The sequence below is a fragment of the Labrus bergylta genome, chromosome 22 (assembly GCF_963930695.1).
Source record: "Labrus bergylta chromosome 22, fLabBer1.1, whole genome shotgun sequence".
In the NCBI taxonomy this organism is placed as follows: domain Eukaryota; kingdom Metazoa; phylum Chordata; class Actinopteri; order Labriformes; family Labridae; genus Labrus; species Labrus bergylta.
In genome coordinates this window covers 19,235,316-19,259,982 of record NC_089216.1, presented here as the reverse complement: position 1 = coordinate 19,259,982, position 24,667 = coordinate 19,235,316, and the positions used below count along the sequence as shown (strand labels likewise).

The 24,667-nt window shown below is 41.4% G+C and overlaps 1 protein-coding gene across 7 annotated transcripts in view; it reads left to right on the top strand.

Annotated features, from left to right (window-relative positions):
- LOC109992852 (RAS guanyl-releasing protein 2) overlaps window positions 1-23,602 on the top strand; it is a 59,195-nt gene extending 35,593 nt beyond the window's left edge. For 5 of the 7 annotated variants that reach the window (XM_029279653.2, XM_029279652.2, XM_065950310.1 and 2 more), the window contains 8 exons: window positions 4,623-4,697; window positions 5,218-5,340; window positions 7,482-7,597; window positions 7,696-7,837; window positions 14,023-14,059; window positions 18,356-18,514; window positions 19,477-19,539; window positions 22,116-23,602. In XM_029279653.2, coding sequence (XP_029135486.1) covers window positions 4,623-4,697; window positions 5,218-5,340; window positions 7,482-7,597; window positions 7,696-7,837; window positions 14,023-14,059; window positions 18,356-18,514; window positions 19,477-19,535 — 711 coding nt within the window. In that variant the 3' untranslated portion in view covers window positions 19,536-19,539; window positions 22,116-23,602. Of the gene's footprint in view, window positions 1-4,622; window positions 4,698-5,217; window positions 5,341-7,481; window positions 7,598-7,695; window positions 7,838-14,022; window positions 14,060-18,355; window positions 18,515-19,476; window positions 19,540-22,102 lie in introns of all 7 variants that reach the window. The other 2 variants (XM_065950312.1, XM_065950311.1) reach the window with 2 other exon arrangements.
- Window positions 23,603-24,667: the final 1,065 nt, after the last annotated feature.

Below are 24,667 nucleotides of genomic sequence, written 5' to 3'. Positions count from 1 at the left end.
GCAGAAGGAGAGATACTGTATCGCTCTGGACCTCAGATCAGGGGGTATGACTCCCTTGAGGCATCTGCTTTGCTTTTCTGAGAAATTTTGTAACACTGCTCTTATTTGTCCATTTGCTGCCATCTGATGATGTCACTTTCCTATTGAGGCTCATCCAGGGTCTGCACCACGTTCATACAGAGTGCATGCTCTAGAGCAGTGGTACTCAGCCGGTTAGACTTAAGAGCCACATTGACCAAAAAATATTTCTGCAAGAGCCACAATAAAAAAAACCTCTTTCCGTGTGGGAAGCACAGTGACCCTTTTTTAAATAATGACTTTGGATTTTTTTGGCCAAGTTTGACCTAAAAGAGCCAAAAGTAGTCCCAAATGATCCACATGGTGCTCGAGAGCCTCAGGTTGAGTATCACTGCTCTAGTGGGATTTTGCTGCCGCCCACTGTTACTGACAGACTCGACAGGATCAAAATGTTCTGCATCCCGTCTAAGCAGCGCACTCCGGAGCTGATCCGGTAAAAATGCTGGAGTTTCCACTGCTATCCGAAGCATGCGGAGATGAAACGATGATGAAACCTAACTGCAAAAACGGATCCTGTGGAAACCGCCAGATAAGCATTGTAGAGGCACTATTGTAGTAAACCAGGAGGAGCTTTTCAGGAGTTTAGTGCAAACATGATCAAGTCTATTAAAGACAAACACTTACTTTGACTCTGTCTTCAATTACATCACTTTTATTTGGTGTTTAATCAGAGATTTAGCACGCTGACAATAATTATGCTTATGTATGCAAAGCTTTTATCCTTTACTTTAACTGATCCGGAATAACCTCTCTCCATTTTTCAAAAGCATCTCCAATATTGATCCTAGTTTGAGCACGTTTCTGCTCGTGGAGCTTATTAGAAACATGCAGAGGCTTTTTAGGTCGGGTGCAATCACTTCTATCTGAACCACTTCTCTTGACCTCTTCCATCACTGCAACACCTGTTGACCTGATAACTGCTCTCATATCTGACAAACCGAGGGGCGTCCAAAACAGCCGTGTGGGGGTGTCTTAAAAGCGCCTACCTTCTCTGGTCCAAACAAATCCAGAGCATTCAGGAGCAGAATCTAAAGTTAGAAGGAGGACATACTGACTGCTGCTTTGTTGTCAGAGAAGCCAGCACTTCACCAGAGGGTCGCTGGTTAAAGTCTGGAAGTTGGTCTGGTAGCTGGAGAGGAGCTAGCTCACATCCTGAGCACTGCTAAGGTAACCCTTGAGCAAGGCACAGAACCCCCCCCCCCCCCACCCATCTGCCTAGGAGTGCTCGCTGTGGGCAGCCCCCTCACTCTGACATCTCTCCATTAGTTATGTCCAAAGGATCCTGTTTGTGCATGTGTGTGTAACACTGGATTTCCTCTTGCAGGATTAATAAAGTGTATCTTCTTCTTCTTCTATCGTGAGGTCATTTTATGATTTACATTCAGTAGATATCTGACATGTTGGTCCTTTAACCACCATTGACGCAATTGCTTGTGACATCAAAGCTGTTCTTTGAACTGGACTGGAAACATTTTTATTCCTGCAGTAATAATTGACTTTTTAATGTGGGACTTCTTTGTCTTTACGAGCCAACCTCAGGCGGACACTTAAAAACTGCACTTTTCTGCACTTCCACCCTGTCTTTAATTTTCAACACTGGAGGTTGCCGATGTGAAAATCTGCACTCCTCGTAGTCACTAAATCCTAACAGGAAGTTGCCTTGAATAATCAGGATATGAAGAATTACAGGATGACTCCTCGTCTTATATTTAGTCAGAGCTCCTAAACTGGGAATGCTTAGTGAGACTGATCTCAGCTTTGTAGCTGCCTGCTCTTCAGCATGAAAGCTGAGGTGCTGTTTTCACACTAAACCCCTGAGTGTGTGTGTGTGTGTGTGTGTGCGTGTGTGTGTGTGTGCGTGCGTGCGTGCGTGCGTGCCTGCGTGTGCGTGCGTGCGTGCGTGCGTGTGTGAGGATTCTTTTTTGGCAGATGTAGATAAGACTTTCCTGGATTTGAGAAGTGAAGTTTACTGAAGTTTAAGAAACCTCCAGAGATCAATCACTCAATCTGGCGTCAGGTGTTCACCAGAGATTACAGCTGCTTCTCTTCTCCTTTTTTTATTTTTAATCTTTCTGTGGAAATGACAGAAAACAACTTGACAGGTTTTGAAGTGGAGGGAATTTAGGGAAGTTTTGCTGGACAGAGTCAATACCCAATTATCGTATGCCAGCGCTTATTGCAGTTGATCTAAGCTGAGTCCTGCTTGGCTCACAGCAGATGGAAAGAAAGTCAATAAACCGCTCAAAAAGAGACGAAGCATGCCCGCCGAGGGAGCTTAAAAAGCAAAACACACAAGTTTGAAGTCCTTTTTTTTTCTTCCTTTTTTTTTGAGTCGTATTCATCTTTTTAAATATAGGAGATTCTATTTCATCCTCTCGAGTGTGGTGCACAATTTGCAGTTAACCTTTTCCTTGAAAGAGTGGAAGCGGCACTAAATCAGAAGGCCAAACAAGAAGAAAAGCTCTTTTTTTCCTTCCGCACCACTTACCACTTCAACTCAATAAAACTCAGGAAACACAATTACGGTAAGAGAATAACCCCGAGGAACAAATAATGGGAGGCCAACAAAGGATGAAGTGGATGATTACTTTTGGTAACTTGCTGAGAGAACTGGAGGGAAAAAAAAAAAAAAGGTATTCATGAACAGCTGTTTAAGTAGAAAATATGGCTCTACTTTACAATCTCTGTTATTAAGGGGGCTTTTTAAAATATAGATGTAGAGACTGACATGGTGGTGGCCGCCATGACAACACTTTTATCATTGCCGTGGAAACACCGGAATCTTACGTCAAAGACCGCTGCATAAGGAAGCTGCCGTTGCTGTATGTGCTGCTGTGATAAAATTGTTTAATTTAAAATATAAACTTGGATACATCGTCGGTAAACATATTCTTAAAAACATATCATTTTGTGATAAGCCTTCAGAATATAAACATACAGAATGTGAAATATTTTAGTGTTTTCTAAACGAGGTGAGGCAGCTTTCTTCAAGCTCCTGTGAGGCACTTCTTCATGCTCAAGGTACTTCTTGACTCTTTGGTTATCATGTCCTATTCATGCAGAAGTAGAGCCTTTCTTGACACGCTTTCCCGACCCACTTCCACTCCATGGAGCGCGTAAATTTGAGTGCCATCCAAAACCTCAGAGTGTAAAATAAGAGTGGGTAGTTAAACCCTCCAACAGATAGTCTTCACTGATGCTGGCTTACTGAACAAATGTAACACCACTTATTCATGTTCTGCATTCTCACACCCACAAACCTCAAATAACACCTTTTTATTAAATGCTTTTATGAATGCCTTAAATCAGATTTAAATAGTAATATCATACAGATGTACAAACATATGCATTATAATCCGGCCCAGACAGTTCTGTTGTCCTTCTCTGCAGCAGTAGGAAGACTTTGAGGCACTACCAGGTTGGCTGGCTCCTTTAAATGTGTGACGTCACATGAGAGCTGTGAATAGTTGCAGTATGTGTCAGAGTAATGTTATAAAGTGTGTTCACTGCACTTCTATTTTACAGTCTGATGTCAGTTGGCACAACCACGTGACTCTATTCCACTCCCATCAACAAGAACATGCTAAAAACTATTTTAACCTAACGCAAGGTGGTGTGTATGAGGACAAAACAATTTTTTTTTTTTTTTTTATGTTTTTAATTAATTTCATTTTAATTATTTTTATTTGAACATATTTTCAGATTCAATAATTTCAGTGATTTTTTAAATGTTCTATTTTAATGTTTCTTTTCTTTCCTCTGTCATGAGGCTTTTGATGTCTTGTGTGAAGCACTTTGAATTGCCTTGTTGTTGAAATGTGCGACATAAATAAACTTGCCTTGCCTTTAATTCAGATGAATTGCAATTTAGGGGGCGTGGCTGTGGCTTAGTGGTGGAGTCCCATGTCTCAACCAGAAGATCAGGGAATGATCCCCAGCTCCTGCAGCCACAAGTCCAATGTGTCCTTGGTAAAGACCCCAAGTTGCACCTGTTGCTTGGTCGGTGGCGTTTATGGTGGGGACTAGTTAAAACTGATGGACACTTGACATATCAGTGTGTGAATGGGTGAGAATGTGTAGGTGTGACCCTCTACGCACTGATGAGGCTACTATGTGAAATGTCCATCTGTATGAACTAAGACATTCATACATATTTATAAGCCGCAGAAGAAACAGCGTGAGCAACTTGGGGTGAAGAGTCTTGCCATGGGACACATCGGACATGTGGCTGCAGGAGCTGGGGATTGAACCCCCGACAGGTCTTCAGGTAGAGAGATGACCAACTCTACCAATTTTTATTTGTATTTTTTTATTTTATTTCATTCAAACAAACAATAAAGTTAAGAAAAACAAACAAACATAAAATCTCAAATTTTGAATGAAAAGGAGCAGAAAGATCTGCCCCTCTTTCACAAAGCATTAATTAAAGCAAAACAAAACACTTAATTCAGTGAGCCGCCCCTTACCCCTCCACCCCTTGTCTACATAGTCAAATATAAAACGTGAGTAATTGACACTGGCTTTTTATGCCCTGTTCTCTGCAGGTGTCTCTGGATCAGTACCACACAGAGGAGGAGATCTATCAGATGTCTCTACAGAGAGAGCCTCGTAAACCAGCGGTGAGCACAACACTGGTGCACGCTTTGAGTCCCGTATTTGTCAGGAATATACTCCACTCTGCTCCTGTCAGACTATGATGGAAAGTCTGTATTTTTCACTTTTAAGAGGTGTCAACGTGATACATAAAGCTGCTTACCCTTAGCTTTCTTGATTTCAGAATCAGTTGTGTGCCATGATGATCTAGGAGGAGATGCCTTTCATGCTGTTTCCCCAAAGTATTGAATTATGTGGGAAACAATCCATCAGATATTTAGATATATTGCAACTCTCATGTCCTCCAATAGATTCCCTCACAGCTTCTTATCGAGTGCCGCCTTGAAAAATGCCATGAATGCATATCGGAAATCTTTGTTTTCCTCGCCTCGTGACATTTGATCGGCTGCGGTGACCCTTGACTGCCTCTCTGCGTCGCAGCTGTCTTTTTTCCTCGCCTTTGTAGGATGACGAGCTTCAGCTTCCCTGTGTTGATATTGATCTCACGCTCTTTGTTTTTTGTTTTTTTTTATCACCACCTTGTAGCAGAACTCCAGCCCTGCCCCCGTGCCTGAACCCAAGCCCACCATGATCGATGAGTGGGCCGTGTCCGTGAAGCCCAACGCCGACCCGACCATCATCAAGAAGCACATCGAGAAGATGGTGGAGGTGAGTCTCTCAGTCTTAACAAAGTCCCCTCTCTCACAGTGTTAATTATAACCTGTGGGCTGCAAAGGGGGTAGGCAGTTGAAGGGTGAATTATCTGGTGTTATCCGCACCGCCGCCATCTAGACACGATAAGTGTGAAGGGCTCTGGGCTCTGGGCCGATTGGCTAGTAATCTTTCACCATAATTACCCAGGGTGGGGAGGTCATCTGACATGTTTGTAGTTCTATTTCTGGAGATTTTCTCATGTTTTCTCCCAAGAATAGAAACTGCATTCATATGGTTCCCCTGTTGACAATCCTTCTATTGAATTGATTTTAAATTGAGCTGATAGTGTTTATTAGCACATGCAGCCAATTATTGTGGTGCTGAAGTGGTTACATCTGCTAAGCTTTTTTGTTTTCTTATGTTTGACTTTATTCTCAGGCTGTCAGCGTAACTGTGATGCAATTTTATCCAGATAAAAAAAGAAGTGTTTATTGGATTCTATTTTGTCCCTTTTTGGCTCAGCATATCAGTATTAGTGTCTTCCTGCTCCACGCTGCCACAGCAGAGATGAAAAATGACATCACCACTGTGTTTTCCAAACAGCTTCATTTCACTTAAAAAAAAACAACAACTCTCAGACAGCTCAGTGGAAAATCCAAAGTAAAATGCACCTTGTGTCAAACAGCATCAAAACATCACCAAAGTACTTTGAGTTTGAGCTTCCAGCTACACGCTAAGCATTCAGGTGAAGCCAGTCAGACTGATGTCAGCGCACAACCACATCACCAAAGCCTGCAGAGCGCCATTTGGAGTATGTGAATCGACACAGACCTGTGGATGAAAGGAAGTTTTCAACTACACTTGAATGGAGCTATGGAGTATGTTTGAAATGTGCGGCTCATTTTGTACATGCACTACTGCATATTTAAAAATGTGTAACCGTGTTATTCTTTCTAAAGATAAAAAAAACAAAAAAACACACACTATTTCACAGAATCCTGAGTCATGGTTTCAGTCAGCTGTGAAGAGACTGACTCAAAAGAAATATCAAAGATGGAAAGTTTGATCATGGCTGTCTCGTAAACATGCTTGATTTATTCCCATTGTTTAATGAACATGGAGGAATGTAAATCACACAGGGAAACTTCATCAAAGCCTCATAATGAAACACATTATTTCTTTTATATGATGACAGACTTTTGGCTCAGCTTTGTTGTCTTTTGAAACAACAGGATTACACAATGATATGGAACTTTGTCCTCCTCCTCACTGCACACAAAGACGATATTACCACAAATATTCACATGTTTTAAATAGGACATATCATCCCCCTTCTCCCCCTTTTCAAACAGTCCCCTGTGGTCTAAATGAAACATCTGTGCTGTGCTTTGGTCAAAATATAACACGAATCAAGCACCAGAGGAGGTTTGTGACCCTGTATAAACCATTTTGGTGTGTGTGTCTCTTTAAATGTAATGAGCCCCCCCTCACCCCGTCCCTCTCTTCTGCGGGGTGTGACGACAAGTTCAGCTTTAAACTTCAATGGCAACTCGTCAGCGTGCACCCTGGGAAAAACATGGCTGCCAGAGACAACACAGTTTTTTTAATTTTATTTTTACCAGATTCCCACCGTGACATCACATCTGTGTTGTAAGACTTATGCAGACTACAAACAAAGGACTGGATGGGTTTATTTCACATTTTGTGGGTCTGTAGACACTCAGGTTACTCAAATATATGTTCAGAAACACTGTAAAAGTGGATTATTATAATATGTCCCCTTTAAAGAATTGAATCAAATTTGCACATGGAAATATACAAAACACTTTCTCTAAATCATTTAACCCCAAATCTCATTGGGCCTCATTCACCAACCGTTCTTAAGAACAAATTTTAAATCCTACTTACAAACTTTTGAAGAAGATTCTGGGATTCACCGATGTTTTATTATGTGGGATTTGTTCTTAGGTAAGAACAGAAGTAACTAGCTGGTAACTAGACAAAAATACATCACACAATGCTGCTTGTGTTTCTTTTGTGGATATACATTGTTCTTTAAGATAATGTCTGAAAAATTATCAGCATGTTGTTTTGAAGTGAGTGAACTGAGTAGTTCTGAGCAGTGAAACTAACCTTTACATCGTTCACATTCTCAGTCTGTCTTCAGGAACTTTGACACTGACGGTGACGGCAACATCTCCAGGGATGAGTTTGAAGCGATCAGGAACAACTTCCCTTACCTCAGCAAGTTTGGAGAACTGGACAAGAACCAGTGAGCATGTGCAGAATGATCTACCACTGTGTCTTACCAATGCTCCCTACAAGAACGACCCCAACCTGCATCTCTCTTCCATTCCTCTCTCCTCACAGAGATGGGCAGATCAGCCGAGAGGAGATGATCGACTACTTCATGAAAGCCAGCTCTCTGCTCAACTGCAAGATGGGTTTCATCCACACTTTCACCGAGGCGACCTACGTCAAGCCCACGTTCTGTGAGCACTGCGCTGGATTTGTGAGTCCAATTTGAACTTTGACTTCACTTAAAAGTTTCCAAACCACACCCAGCACATTTCCTACATAAAGTACTGGACAGCTTTTTAAGCTGGAAATCTACACAATAACCAAAAAAATCCTAAAAAGCATGAATTCAGTTTAGTATTTGTAAACTTTCCTGATATTGGGTTTGACATATTAAATTACTAAAATAGAACGAGACTCATGCGCTTCAGCCCCTCCACAGATGGAGGCTGGTGTTCTCAGAGAAGGACCCTAAGACGTCAATAATAGTTCAGTGGACTCCTTCACACAGGCAGGATCCAAACACAGTACTGGAGCACATAAATCACTTATGGTACACTTATTGAAGAACAAAAGACTAACGCACTGCATCTTCATCAGAGTCAAAATAAAAGTGCAAGCTCTGTAAAGTCTTTACTTTTTCTAGAAAACATCTTTAAAATGTTTTTTTTGTGAATGGTCGTAAGATCAATCTTTCCTGATGCATTCATAAAAGTAAAGGAAATCTGTCACACAGGTTTGTGGCTCAAGTTGAAATATTTGATCTAGAATGGATTATAAGCTGCACTATAATGCAGATATCTGTTTATAGACCCTGACCATAACCCTAAAGATAACCATAGTTGGAATACTGCAGATAAAAAGCCGGGGGTTTCATTAACACAGATTCTGTTCAGCCTGCTTTTTGCTGTTTATACAGACTGTTTTTCCTGCACATACCGAAGCCTGCTGGTTCTTAATTGGTCAATACAGCTGGGACTACAAATGTAATGTACAAATGAACAGAAACCAGAACACTTCCCATGCTGACAATCCAGACCGCTGTGTGCAGATTCTTCATTTCTTTGTAAAAAATCTGAAACCCTTCAGCCACCAAGCTCTCAAACAAATATCGATCTTTGTTATGTTTACTCTGGAATTCCCAAATGCATTGATTTTAGTCACGCACCCAATCACTGACTCATGCCACAGCTTATTTCAAAAGGTCAGATGTGTCCCCACACATGTGTAACCATATAGAAGACTGTCTGCACTTCATTATCAGCCCCGGCAGCTCGTGAAAGGCTCATCTCTCCGAGGCTCCTCCTGTCAGATCGGGGCAGTGCCAATTACTTTGAGCTACAGCCACACACTGCTGAAGTTGCACTCAGGGAAATATGGGAGGGAAGGTAATTGGACGAGATGATAACCCTCCTCTCCGTGGCTGCGTTACATCTCTCTGTGTGTGTGTGTGTTTGTGTTTGTGTGTGTGTTTGTGTGTTTTCTGGCCCCTTAACATTCCCCCCAAGTCCCCGAAGGAGGCCTCTGTTATTTAGACACAGACAGTGAGTCAGCACTCAGCTGTAATGAGAACAGGAATAGGCTCCTCGTATGGTACTGAAGATTGAGATGACAACCCATCCATTGCTGTATGTATGGTGTATTAAAAAAAGAAGTGTAATGCTCACAGGAGAGATATGTCATAGATTATTTGCATAGACTTCCATTAGCACTCAAAGGAGCACACATTAGGACACACTCTGGAGGGAGCTTTTTTTTTTAAATCATCATGAGGGGAAACTCAGAATATAGAGCGCTGAGAGATAAGGACTCTGACAGCGCTCCTCTTCCTTTGAATGTGTGTGTGTGTGTGTGTGTGTGTGTGTGTGTGCCTGCCTCTGCCTGCTTTGTGCTTCTCCTCTTGGCTCCTGCGCAAAAACAATGTTTTCCCAGCAGCCCTCCATTCCTCAGCACTTGTCTCAAACAAGTCGTACGAGCCGAGCAGAGGCCTCCTGTAAACACTGCAGAGTTCACTCACCTCCACCGCTCTCGCTTGCGTCCTCATAATGTAGTGCTGTCCCCCCCCCACCCCCCGCAGCCACCTAACATCGTAATTACTGACACGCAGATGAGTTTTACTAAACGCAGAAAGCAAGACGACACATTTGTTCGATCTCGGGAGAGTACAACAAGTTTTTTTTTTTTTTGCTGCAGGCTCAGAGTGCTTTTATATCAGAGATTGCAGAGAGTGATGCACAAGTCTCTTTGGGGTTTTTGACAGTTTAGCTCTACAGAGTGAGAACACAAAGAGAGAGAGAGAGAGAGAGAGCTGTCTTATATTTTGTCTTCTTCTGCTGGAGTGTTCAAACAGTCTGAAATGTTCTCATAGGGGGGAAAATGTCTTCAATGTAGCAGATTCTTTTCAGGCTGCCTGTCCAGACAATCTGTCTTATATTAAATCTACAAAATGTTGCAGGTACGTTGGCATTTCCTTTTAGCCAATCAAACCTCAGTATTCATTTCCCTGTTCTAAACTGTGAAGAGCTGTCACACACTGTAGTTATCTGTTATCTGTAGTATTTGGTGACAAAATGGCATAAAAGAAGCTTTCATGGGCATGTTTGAGTGATCTTTCCCTGCTGGGTTGCAGATTTTGGCCGTGGAGAGAATATTTCTGGACACAATAGTATTTTTGTTCTTGCATATTTTCATCTTACATTTTCTGTTCAACCAGTCCTGTGTGTGGACTGCACAAGGCTTGGAGTTTAAGGACTGAAGGAGTCCTAACACAGCACCGACTTTACCCCCTGCGTCTGCATGTAGCAAACGTTAAAGATAATGGACATTAGTTTGGTTATTTCATTGAAGATCATTTAAAGTATCAACACTAGACTCCCTCCTGCCCACTACTCTCTGCAAATGAAAGGCGTCTGATCCAAACTTCACAACAGGGCCCTAAGTCTCTAACTAGACTCTTCTCCTCTGTCGCCCCCTGGTGGTGGAGCAAACAACTACACTACATTCTATCCGCAGAGTCCCTCTGCACCTTTAAGAAAAAGCTAAAGACCCAGCTCTTTCATGAATACCTACAGCACATAATGAAATTTAGGATGATGATATTTAGGACGTTTTAGATGCTGATTAGAACTCTTTTAAGAACAGCCATCCATGTTGATGAAATTATTAGCTTGAACTATTAAAGTGCTCTGTCAGCACTTGTGTGCCTGATCGGTTTGTTTACACTTCCTGACGCTGCTCCCTCCTCTCTAGATCCTCGCTTGAGTTGTCCTTACTCTCTGATGTTCGATAAAAGTGTCTGCTAAGTGAATCATATAAGATCATAGACTTCTAAAAGGGTAAAACAAGGGAAAACAAATCAAACAAGTGATGGACTAACCAAGAGAGGTAGAGCTTTTCTCAAGCTTTTAGAAATCAGTATCAATGAAGGTGCCTTAAAACCTTGCCAAACCCTCTCTGGTCCAAACAAAAACATATAATCTAGGGCCAGAATCTAAAGTTAGAAGGAGGACAAACTGGCTGCTACATTGTTGGCAGAGACTTCAATTGCATGTTTCCTTAATGTCTGATCATATAAGAAGGTTGTTTTATGATTTAATTCAGAAGATTTCTTACATGTTGGAGCTTTAATTGTATTCAATATTTGAAGTTCATGTGGATGGCTTTCTTGCAAATTAGGGATATGGTTGCTGTTGACCATGTGGAGGTAGTTTGTACAATTAAATAAGTTATAGTCGTTGGTCTGTTGAATTGAGGAATTGAGTTAATTTGGCCCAATGACGATCAAGCTGGGCACTTTGTTTTTCGGTTCTTGTCTTTGAGTTTTGCCATTGTGATGTAGTTTGAAAGTAAAAATGAGCCGCTGGGTTATTGAAATATTTTGTAGAGTGGTTTTCTTGGCGATTGTTCAGGCGATCCAGGTTGGCTGTATGTGGTCAGGTGGCGGCTCAACAGAAGAGAAAATCTCCCCACATAAAGATGGGGAGACTGAGACGCTGCAACCTGATAAGAAGGAGAGTTTGTCGGTTACTGTTTTACAGAATGTTTGGACGGGTGGGCAGAGCCAGGTGGCGTCCGCAGAATTTATTATCTAAGTGCCCAAAATACATCTCCTCCAAAATCTTCACAGTAAAAGCATCAAAGCAACATGGCCGCTCATTGTGTTTGCAGCTCTTGTTTGTAGTTGCATTGTGTCACTAAAGGTCAGTCAGAGTAGGCAGAGCTGTGATGAGAGTTGTGTTTAGATGTTCTCCTCCTCGTAACCGACTTCTCTTTGTTGTAGAGCCTCCGGCTGTGCTCACGGCTCCCCGCTGCGTGTGTGTCTTTGTTTGTGTGTACATTGTGCGTCTACATGTGTATTTGTTTGCATGCATGCAGGTTGGTTCCCCGAGTGTGTGTGTGTGTGTGTGTGTGTGTGTTTGTGTATGTGTATGTGAATAGGTCAGGATATTTTGTGCCTCCTTAGATGTGCCAGTGCAGTGTGTGTGATCTGCAGCTCGGCTCTTTCATGTCATTGTTCCCCCCACTGTCTGAGCGCTCCCTGCATCCCGCTTGATCTCGGGCTCCCTCTCTTCCCCCCCGATTATGTCCCGCCAACGTCCCCTTTCCTCTCCCTCTTCATACATCTTTCTCTTCCATTGTGCCCCTTTCTTTATTTTATTTTTCCTCACCATACACTCATATGTGCGTTTCATCATGTTTTACCTCATTAGCTGCTAATTACTTGTTCTTTACCTTGACTGCCGACCATTTTCTAAAGCATAAGTTTTAGATTAATTACCTTCCTAACAGTCAGAGCATGTTTTTCTTCAGTTCACTGTTCATCACATCTCGGAGGCTTGAAACAAACCTAAAAAAGACGTTGGTATTACAATTGTAGCTGAAACTATCTTGAAGGTTGGACAATCAAAGGTAGGAAACATAAAAGGTGCATGAACAGTACAGAAGAAGAAGTGAAGAGGACATTGTGAGAATCGCAGAGTAGCTCAAGGTACGATACAATACATGCAATACAGGACAAGGTAACAATACTATCATGATACAGAGATTCTGCTGTAACTGATATGTTGCTATATAATCATAATTATACATCATAATATCTGATTAACGGAGGAATACAAGATGTACCTAAACAGTTCAATTCCACCAGTTCTGTCTCCGTTTCGCCATGGCAACGGAGCTAATGGGGCTATTATTGATTCAAGTAAAGACCTGTTGCCTCAAAGTGGTCTGGTTTGTTTCAGTACAGTTTAGTACAGTTCAGTGCGGTAAACCCTGATCTTGCTTGCATTTCCACAGCCAACCGTACCCTTATTTGGTAAGCGGAGTGTAAGCCAGATGGAGATAGCTGAGTCAGCTATGTAATAGTGTGACATCATAGCAGCCCAACACGGTGCAGCCCTCTATTAATTAAGTTCAAAGAAGAAGAAGAAGAATGGGACACAGTAAACAAAAGTGCCCCTTTAGAGCCGGATTGGTACCCTTGGCACCCCAACAGAAGGGTACCAAAAAAGTAGGACGGTACAGATCCATTATTTTGGTACCATTCCCAACTTTCAACGGTGGAAACGCCAATAAATGGGAACCGTACTAAACTGAACCAAACTAAACCGGACCGCTTGGTGGAAACGGGGCTAATTGAATGTCCACTGGCTCCTCTACGCTGCGTCTCAGTCCGCTGCAGTCCGCAGCCCCCTGCAGCAGATACGCAAGGCTTCTATTTTTGCCGGATGCTGAAGCATCCAAACCTCATTGGGTTTATTAGCTACATGCCTCTGATCACTTCCTGTCAGCACCTGTGTGTCCAATCAGACTCAAAGCTGATCGTTTGTACTTACTGACTCTGTTCCCTTTTTTCTAGATCCTTGCTTGTGTTGTACTTACTCTCTAATGTACACCGCTTTGGATAAAAGCGTCTGCTAAGTGAATTGTAGAATTGTGTAGAACCAGAAATTCAGTGTCAGTGGTTTAACATCTCATAACATTACAAAGTTGCAGGTTCCTTTCACCACTCCATCTTGAGTAGTGTATTCTGTCTGTTCTCCCAGCAGGCTTTGCAGATATAACCAGCTACAAAAAGCTTCTTCTTCTAAAGCACAGCTCAAGTTTTTCTATAATCGTCTGACCCGAAGAAATCAACATTAGTCAAGGACATTTTTCTAAAAAGAACATCCATTATGTCATCATAGATGTGACAGTAAAACATCCCATATACGTATTTGTTCATAAGATAATTTGGCCAGTGTTTCACTCCTACCATACTGGGCCTCCTATCTGCTCAGAACCATCTGTAATTGCTGCATCGTTCTTATACATTTCAAGTTCCTTTTCCAGAATAGACATGAAAACACATCCTATTTAACACCCTGCCCTTCTGCCTTTTTATTTCTCTGTCTTTTGTAGATATGGGGCTTCTACAAGCAAGGCTACAAATGTAAAGGTAAGAGAGACTGCATTGAGAGTTTGTCTGTCTGCTGCACACATGTGTGGGGGTGAGAGGAATTACCTAGTCTTTTTGACCCCATCAATTCTCAGCACACACACACGCATGCACGCACACACACACCTTGTGTAGATAAAGATTTGTAGAGCTGAAGTGCTGAGTAAATGTCATCGACACAGAAACCCTGGCACACATACCACACTCTTTTTAATGGATGTCCACACACATAGCTCAATTTCCACAAACAGCTGGATAAGCTCCATCAGCAGAGACCACACTTCACGCAGTGCACAGTTATTTGTCCTTTCATGGCTCCCACTAGACCCGGTGTTTAAAGAAGCTGGTTCATTTCACAAATGTACACACAGAGAACCCACAACACCTCCGTCCTGGTAGTCATTAGCCTCTAACAACACACACTCGGCTGGCTTTTTTCCCCCGTGAAGATGAGCCACCAGTGGGCTGTGCTGATGCTAAAAAACTAAGCAGCGATAATCTGCAGACGTGCAGAGCTCTAAATAACGTACACTACATATGTTTTCATCCAGATGTCGTGCAAAGATTTTGTAAATGATGCCAAATCTTAAATGGAAATCCATCTGCTGCCGTCTTTGGAGAAGTGATTGATTACAGCTACAGATTTATGAATGGGGGAAGATTAGAGCGGGCAGATATTTTTTAAAGGATTTCAAATGAGACTGCATTTCTTTGTCAGATCAAACATAAATAAGTTCTTTTGCTGTGGTTTGTGTATTTCTGAGCCCGTTTTATTAGCTCACCAAGTGCCCATTAACAGGACAACAGTTTCAGACGAAAAAAAGGTGTTGCAATTCGGCTGTTTGTTCACATGAAAACAGCATTTTTGGGTGCATTAAAATTCAGTTTTGAAAACGGCTTCCAGAGGGCAAAGTTTTGAAAAAGGCATATCTCCGTTGTTGTGTAAACTAACTTTGCAATTTCTCTGAAGACGTATACATTTCGCACAACGCTTCCAGTCTATGGCCATGGAAGAGTAGGTGGACGACAACAACAATGGCTGAATCCAAAGTTCTGTCTTTGAAAATGTCGACTGGCATGACTCCCAGCCGACATTTCCTTAAAATTGTCTTAGTAGTTTGGGGTCACTTGTAGTAGCAACCCCACCTCATCGCCAATCCACGTTCTCCAACGTTCATGCGTTAGCTAGTTTTCAGTGTGTACACCTCACCGCTCTGTAGGAGGAAAAGTGTGTGCGCTTATGTGTGTAGTTTCATCACATAGTCAGATTGTCCACTATTTGCCTGGCATGTAGGCTACAAGACAGCGTTTTACTTATCGTTTTACTGGCTAGTCCCTCTGTGTTAGCACATCAAGCTAACATATAAGCTCGCTAACTGTTAATTCAATTTACTTTTTGTACACCCTACACACTGTTATAGACCTTTAGTTTTGTTAGCATATTGTTAGCTTTTAGGTTATAGCTGAATTGAAGAGATCTAGCTCAGCTGAGCTTCCAGAAAATATTCCCTTTCGCCTAGTTGTAACTAAGATCAGTTCTATTTTAGTGGAGTAGTGAGCGCTTTCTTAGCATTTGAGCCCTATGAGGTGGTAATGATAGAAAGTCAAACCCTAAGGCCTTACCAGAGAAACAGAGTTACCTCTTCTTTCAAAATGCATACAATCATATATTAATGGCATGTTTGTCTTCTCTAAGTTTTGGGTTAATGGAATTTTACCTGAGAAATGGAACCACCACACACAGTCAGACACCACCCTCAATTACCAACACAATCACTTCATCTCAACATCCACTGCTTCCTCACTCATTAAGGTTCATCTCAGGTTAACGAACTAGAGCTTATTAGACAGCTTGCAAGTTGTCATCCAACATTTGAGTTGCATAGCAACTGGAGTAATTAAGGCTCCTTCGGGCCGTTGAGGTTCTTCTGTTGAGACGAAAGGAGAGAAACTAGGGAAGGAGGTGGAAAGAAAGCACTCACACCTACACACACACCCCACTCACCCATCCAGACATGACACTCTCTCCTCTCCTCCCTAAAGGAGTGTTTGTCTCAGACTGGGAGTGTGTGAGTGTTCAAGTTTGTTCCAGTGCATTAATGACACCACAGGAAGAGAGCCCCACAGCCATTCGTCCCCATTACCATTGTTAGCCTTGTACTCGGGGAGGTAGAGAGAGCAGGAGCGACATAATTGAAATGAATCACCCTCCGCAATGCAGGAGCTGAGTGTGTTGAGAGCTCTGAATGTGAGTGTGTGTCATTGGATGTGTGATTTACATTTAGGATTTTTGGAATTGGTTATCAGAGGAATTTCAGTGTCAATTTTTCAAGTTCTACAAATACCATATTGGAAGAATAGGACAGCAATAAGTCTCCTCCTGAATTTGACCCTTGCTTAAATACTTACATTGCTGATGGCTGTACCCCACAGTTTGTTTCTTACATTTAAAACAGACGCACACAGCCAGTGTAGCCGTTTCCTCCTTGTTTCTGGTCTTTTTGCTGAACTGACCAGCTACAAAAATATGAATTTGGTTGTGATCTTCTTGTCCAGCTTAGCAGGAAGTTCAGTGTTTCCCCTATATGCATCTAGTAGCAGAGTTGCACCGCTGCTGAAATATGCCCACTGCTGAAGTTAAATATACATCACAATGTGTTTGTCTGTTCCTTAAAGCCAAAATCTTCTTGTGCCATGCGGCCACTACATTTAACAAAGTAGTAATAACAAGGGGAACTGAAAACTTTGATTAGCTTGCAGAACAGTAACCTAAAAAAATCTAAACAGTTCCCTCTTTTGAGTTGATATGTGATTATAGATTTACAAAAGATAAACTCAGATGAATTACTGTGCAACTTCCTGTAACCTCAATTGGACTACCAAATGTGTTGATTTGGCGCCCCCCTCTGGACAAAATAGTACCTGCAATGTCTAAGCTGATCTTGTCCTGCACATGCAGTTTCCAAAAAAATAATCCCACTCATTTCTTTTATCAGTCAATCACTCTGTTTAAAGATTTACAGTGTAACATGTACAAAAATTGGCAATTTGTTCTGTTTATTGTAACTAACATTGTCTCACACCTACCCTGTGGCAGTGATTGAAGGTGTTAAAATGTAAATATAGGAACAGTCATTCTTCTCACTGCTGGTCTTGATTGTTTTTGGAGCTCATATAGAGGCATCACTATTCATTTCAGTCTTTTTCATGACCAGCTAAAAACTACTCATAGCAGCTTTAAGATGAACTGAATTGTAAAATCTACCTATTTTTTAAATTAAAAAGTACACTGCGTCCTATAACCGTCTTGTGCTATCCATACACCAGTATAAAATGCTGACAAACACGGCACCATCACCGTGAGCACAGCTGCCATCATCATACACTGGGACACTCAGAGACGTAGAGTAGACGAGGCTGGCAGTGCCACTTTTTAACATTTCCCTCATCAAGATATTATCATGCAGTTAAGAAAAATGGTGGTATACTGTGAAGTAAATAAATCTTGTTGAGGCCTGTTGTGATTGAAAGCATCCTAAATTAAGTTCATAGAGTGTGACTCATGGTCTGTGGGTCTGTACTTCACAACTCTCACCAAAGGCTGAGAGCTACCATACTGACGCTGGTAGAAGTGCAAAGTCCACAGAGTGAAAAACAGACCGTACTAAAAAACGCTACACAGCGGCACAGAAATTGCACGTTGTTGACTTTTCTGAATGCAATGGAAATCATCACGCATGATGTCAGTGTAGGCTATACCATTTTTCTCTCTGCGAGACACCCAAAAACAGACAGACGGGATCCATTTTTTGATATCATTGTTTTACACCCAAAGATTACAGTTTAAGCCAAACCATGATCCCTTTCTTGACCAAACAAGTCGTTTTGATGCTTAAACCTAACAACTGTTCTTCCAAAGGTTTGTTTGGTTTTTTGGATTTGGTCATACTTTTACTGTGACATCCTCTTCTGATCCTTTGCTCAATGACCCATCGCTCCTCTCTTCTTAGACTCCGGCTGGTTAACAAAGTTGTTATCTGGTGTAGTTGGCCTCACCACAGGTGTGTGCCAGTGTTCCTGTGTCTGCAAGACACGTAAAAGCTCATCCCTGTCTGCCTTAGAAGCTCTTCCCTTCACCCCGATTTTTCTGTCTGCATCTTCCCCTCGCCCCTGTGCTTCCCCTTCCTTCTTCCCCCCTCGCCTCCTCTCTCGGCATCGCTCCCTCCCCGTCCAACGATCCCCTCGTTCCCTCCTTACCGCCCTCCTTCTCCCTCCACATGAACGCTCCGGGGGCAGCCTGCGGGGTCAACTGCCACAAGGCCTGTCGGAGCCGCCTGGCTGTCGAGTGCCGAAAGAGGACCAAGAGCATCAGCCACGAGACGCCACCCAGCCTGCAGGCCAGATCCTACAGCTTCCCTCCACCTGCCAACACCCCACCCAGCCTGCAGAACACAGGTGAGCTCTGCTTGGGTTGTGTGATTCATGACATTAACTGTATACTAATATGGACAACACATCTGTCTCCTTCTGTTGTCCAAAAGTGAAGCCACTAACATAAGCTGTTTTGGTTTTAAGCGGACACTCAGTTATGGAAAGTTATATCAATGCTTTTTGTTGTTTCATTGTCTTTTTGATCTCCTTTCCACCTCTATTAATCTGGTAATGAATGCCTTAAGAAGTTAATTTGTCAACAGACCTGTCAATCATGACGTTACCTCCACCTCCCCGCAAAATCTAAATTTAGATGACCTGCATTTTACCTTTACATTTAGACATATATCACATCTGTTAACAAGCAGGAGGCAGGGTTTATGAACTATACTGCAGTCATTCGGTCAGGAGGAGGAGCTCTGAATATTTTGGCTTCACTTTTAAGTGGATGTTTCTCCGTCCATCTTAATATACAGACTTTTTTAAAGGTGTTTTTCATTCCTTCCTTATTCCTAAAAGAAGCCATCTACACTTCAATGTGTGAAAAATAAAGTTTTCTTTTCCAAAGCAGTCCAATGAAATCACCTGTCTTTTTCACTTTAACACCTCCACTTTTTGAAGAGTTCATTTGTCTTAACGCCAAAACCTGTTGAGCGCTGACATTTAGAGATCCTCAAACAAAAGAGTGAAATTTGCAATGGAAATGTGCTCGGCTCTCCAAAGCGGAGCCAGTGACTCATAGGTTCTGTGCTTTCATGAGACTTCACCAAAAGCGGCGCCCTGTCTGGCTCTGTTTTTATTATATTGGCGTGAATCTGAGTAATCAATGGAGGAGACAATGCTGCAAGGTGAACGGATTGGCACGGTAAATAGACGAGGGCCTCACATTTCATTAGCTTCAGGCCGTGCTTGCATGTTGATGTGACAAACCGATCAATGTCATTAATTCATTCCCATTTCTCTTCCTCGCTTTCCGTTGGTTTTAGTAATTGCTGAGGAGGACATAGAGTCAGTGGAGGAAGGAGTGTTTGATGTCCACCTATAACCAGGTAAGAAAAGTGTTTACTTTTTCAACTGATGTGTTTTGTTTTAAATCCATTTAAACCCTCATACCTCCAAGTTTCCTACAAAGTTTATCCTATTCTTTAGCACATACCTGTTTCAAAAGCAACTGAAAACCCTTATCAGTGCGTCGTATATTTCATTAAGGTACTTCTTTTTTGATCATAAGTTACTCTCAATAGATGCTGCAACACACGTAGGCTAATGTCCAGTCACACAATGGTATGGAAGGTATCTGTGTGTTGTACAATGTTAAAATTCTCAGTTGACTAGTTAGTTTTAATAGATGAATATGAGTGTAATCGCTTTCTGGTGAAGCGTTAAAATATTTAAACTATTGGCTACCACTCTCATGTCTGCACGCTAAATATGTAGGAGGAGCTAACTAGCTTAGCTTAGTTTGACTTAATATATAGTCTAGGGAAAGGGGAAGTAGTTTGCTTAAAGTAAAGATAGAAGAACCTGACTAAGAGTGTCTTCACAGCTGGCACAATAACAGGCTATATCTTGTATAATTTATACAAAAACCAAGGACAAGAAAACATACAGTAAGAGTGTAACAGTGGGTCATGTGTTGTTAGTACTTCCTGGCCAGGGACAGTTATCTTCCTGTGCTTGGCTCATCAACAGTTTGGCAAATAACCAGAGGTATTGGTTAGCAGTTCAGTTAGCCACCAATGGACCGACTCTTGCTAGTTGTTTCCTTCTTTTTCCAGACCTTTTGCTAACCTAAAGAACTGTTAGCGGTAGCTTAATATTTACAAGCAGATGTGATAGTGGTACCATTTTTCTTATCGTAACCCTAGGCAACAACAAAAAATAAGCTCATTTGACAAAATTTAAACTTGAATATCTTTATTAGGGGTGTGCGACTAGTCGTGTAAAAAATGAAACATTGTTCCCCTTACAAGTCAGCACCAGAATTACTAGTCGGTTAAATAAATTATGAAAATTTCTATACGTTGGCCCACAATGCCTGTCAAATGTTTTGCTCAAGCAGTAATGTAGCCCCTTGCCGCTAGCTGGGGCTGTAGCCTCTCCCCACTCTACTACCTGGATGTAAACAAGCACAGGAAATGTTTCACATCTTTTAGCGTGGCGCAGGTTGGCAGTTTTTTGATCTAGACAAAGGAGATAAAGTTGTACAGTATGTAGCATGTGTTAGGGGTTAACTGGCATATGACCACTTGTCCCAAGCAATGAGTAACCACATTCAGCACAGCCATGTCGTTAACCTGCAAGGAGGAGAAAAGGCTGGCTATGCTAGCTCTGCTATTGTTAGCCACAGTCAAACCTACTTGGCATCGTTTAACTGCAGTTGCAACCCTAATCTTTATAAAAATAAATAATAATAATATAAATATAAAGATATCTTTTAAATGTAGTTGCACTGGAAATTAAGTTCATCATCATCTACCCAAAACCAGCCTAAAACATGTCTTCACAGGTTGCTTACGAGCTCAAGCTTTGAGTAGTTCAAAGAGAGGTTTTCTCTTCTCATATTGTTTGGTTGGGTAAAACTAATCAGGGTTTTACAAGACAAATGCAGTTATTGGAGACGACAGGAAAAAATTAAACCTGATTTTGCACAGGTGAATTGCTCTTCTGTCATGTCAAATTACATTACCAGCAGCTTATCCTGTGACACCTTGGAGGGTCCTGACTTCCATGTTGATCTAAATATGTACAACCTCTACAGCTTAATCACCAGGGCCAATCAGACAGAGCAATGCAACAGGTCTAAAATTACAAGAGAGAAGAGATAAATCAAATCCTCTGAGGCAAAAAATATGGAATTAGTCTTTGGCAATTTCTTTGAGAACAAATAGCTCTAAAGCCCTGTTTGTACCTGGGGACCTCTGATAATGTGTTATAATTTGAGAGAACATCTGTTTCTATAATCCAATGCAATGTGGCCATGTCTGTAATCTGCAAAGTCAAAATTCCCAGCCAAATTACCAAACAAACATCAGCAAACACAGATGTCCTCGTCTCAGTAATTTGTGGTGTTGATTTTTTGTGATAAGGTTCCCTTTTTCCGATCAAGAATGAAGGAGACAGTGATGCTGCATTTAACACTAATGTGTAATTTCAAAATTACCAGAGGTCCCCATGTTATACTTACTGTGCAAAAAGGTATTAAGATTATGTATTGGACAATGTAAACTAAAGTAAGTAACTAAACTAAAATATCTTAAAACTACATTTTGCCACAGGCCTCATTTATAGGACAATAAAGTCTACTTCAAGGATAAACACTTTAATTGAAAGCATTATTAAGTGTTTAATATTCCCAAATTTACAGATTTGGTTGATGACACATCAATTGACACAAAGTGAATGTGAGGCTTTATGGACCTTGGAGGTATGGGGGCCCACCTGGTCATCCAGCCCTGCAGGGGGATAGCCACCATTAATACATTTTTTGTGACATTGCAATGTGTTATCATGCAGATATTTCTCTCCAGCATTTACTCATTGTATCACAATCCCTGCTGCATCCTTAAACTGAAGTGTGATTTTGATGAGCAGGCCACTGACAGTCTCCAGCTCTCTATTTTAGACTCCCTCCTACGGGTGGTGTGTGCAAGGAGCCAAATGAGCGTCTGTCAGGGGGGGGGGAGGCCAGACACAGAATGTGCAACAGTATGTCAGTTTCACAGCCCTCAACACTTGGGGAGGAATTGCACTGAACACAAGCCAGGATTACTACATGCTGCCACTCGGTGGAAACTTACTGCAACAGCAAGTCCAGCTCAACTCCCAAGGATCACGAGGACCAATGTGAATGGAAAAGTCTCCGTGTGATTTCTGTGTACAAATTTAGATTCTCTTGTCAGCCAAAAGTGTGTCTGTAAAAACTTCCAGAATAATCCACAAATTGTATTTTATTGTTGCTGGAATGTTAAAGTCAGTGGAGTTTGCGGCTAAATGTAATCTTCTTTGTTTTTCTGTACAACATAAAAGGGGTGCTGTTATCGCCAAGAATGTCAACTGCCACCCTGACTAGAAGATACTTTTGTTTGTTTATCATCCTTTTAAAAAAAAAGATTTCTATATGGACTAATATTGGGACCAATTTTGATGTCAGATAACATATTGTTGATTTGTGGTGCTTGCCTGAAGCTTGATGACAAAAACAACCAACAAAAGAAACATCAGACTCTGTGGACATTGATGATGATGAGGAGGATGGACTCCGAACAAAATATTTTTTGTCATGTTTACCTGGATATCAGTAACTGTCCTATCGGTATTGCTTTTGTGATGTTTTCAGTCTGCAGTAGCGTCTTGTATCAGTGCACTGATTGTACTGTGAATGTAGCAAAAAGAGGAAAAATGCTGCTGTTGGATGAAGAACTCATAATCAGCAGAAAGCAAAACAGTTTTAACTACCTGCTAATTCATTCCCATTAGGTTTTAGTGAGCTTTGAAGTTCCATCAGTAAAAAAAAGAAGCCAAAAACTGGAGTAATGAGACTGAAATTGTTGAACAGCAGTGTATAAATATATGATTTCCCTGAGAATCTGTTTTTGATGCAAGTGATTAAGTATTTTGCTGTTTTTTACCCCGCATGCTTCCCTCTTCACAGCTCTATTCTCCGGCCAGACGTCTCCATTGCTGAGGATTTTTTTTATTTCTTAAATGTAGCATGCCGAGTCATCATTTATTAATCAATTGTGAAGTCTTGAAAATGCCTGAGAAGGGAACCGTTTCTGTCGCTTTGTGCCTGTGGAGAGATGAATTCCGACTTTGAGTGTCATATTGTTGACTTGCTGGTTTGAACATTGAATGAGACTCCGCTCGTCGCCGGTATTTATTTTTTTGTCTGTATAAATAGCTGAATAGCTGCCGGTCCTTCTGTGTCACTCCCTACCTGATGAAGGATGTTTGTTGTCATTCTGTGAATGAATCTTTCAGACTGATGTCATGCTAATCCCTGTTGGTCCCCCTGATGATTCCTCAGTATTAAAAGCAGCGAGCACCATTCTAATATTTGTTCTGGTGAGACTTTTGTGACTAAAATGAATGAAAAATGATGTCTTCAAACCGTGGTCATGTTTCCTTTATTCTCCTTTTTAAATGTGTTATTTTTGGTAATCCCAGATGAAAGCTGTCTGTTTTCATGATTTTCCAAATTGACAAATACATCTGTAACCTTTAAAGGTGCATTATGGAGTTTGGTAGAAAAATGTGAAAGTTGGAGAAGTGTTCAGATTCTGTGGTATTTGTTCATAACTCTATACACAAACTGTCCTCAGAGGAACATGTGGTCCCTGGAACAATGTTTGAAGATAAAATGATACGCGAGAAGTTATGGAGGGGGGGTCTGCAGCAGTGAAAGCGTAACTCTCCTGGTCGCTTTTTAGCTCCAAACAGGGTTCCAGGTATCAATTTAATTCCTTTGAAAAAAGTTTGTGTCTTTAGTTCAGAAAATACAACATAGAATTGTTTCACTTCTCCAACTTTAAAATATCACTACCAAATCTACATAGTGCACCTTTTTATGCACTTGTGCAAATCTTAGGCGAACGATCCTTTTAAAAAGTCAATTTGAAAAAAACAATCCATCCAAAGCTTTCCTCACTCTTCCTGATGATGTGACAGTGTGGAGATGCTTGTAATTTTTGTACAGCTTAAATTAAAAAAAAATAAAAAAAAGTCTAGTTGAATAAAATATGAAACAAAGAGGTCCCGTAGTGAGGCGGGTGTGAAATGTTGTATAACTTTAAATACAAAGTGGCCCATTAGATTACAGCGAGAATAGCCCACAGCACTTGGTTATTAATTGATGTAACTTTTTAATCTTTTTGAAACTCCGTCCTTGGAAACAGATTCACAGAAGAATAGTTGCAACCCAAACTTTTAGCCACATTCTTCTCACTCTTAAAAAAAAACAAAAATCTATTCTACAAATGCCAACGCACATTTCTGCCGTCCCTTCCTGTGACCACGACGCAGTGTCCTCTTGACTGTCTATTACAGATTTTAATAACCAACCCTGAATGAGCCTTGCAGGAGATACCACATCTAGTCACTTTCAGAAATTAAGTCAGTCAGGGCCTGTGATTGCCCACCTCTCCTCCCTCTCTTTCTGCATGTATGTGCGGTTCA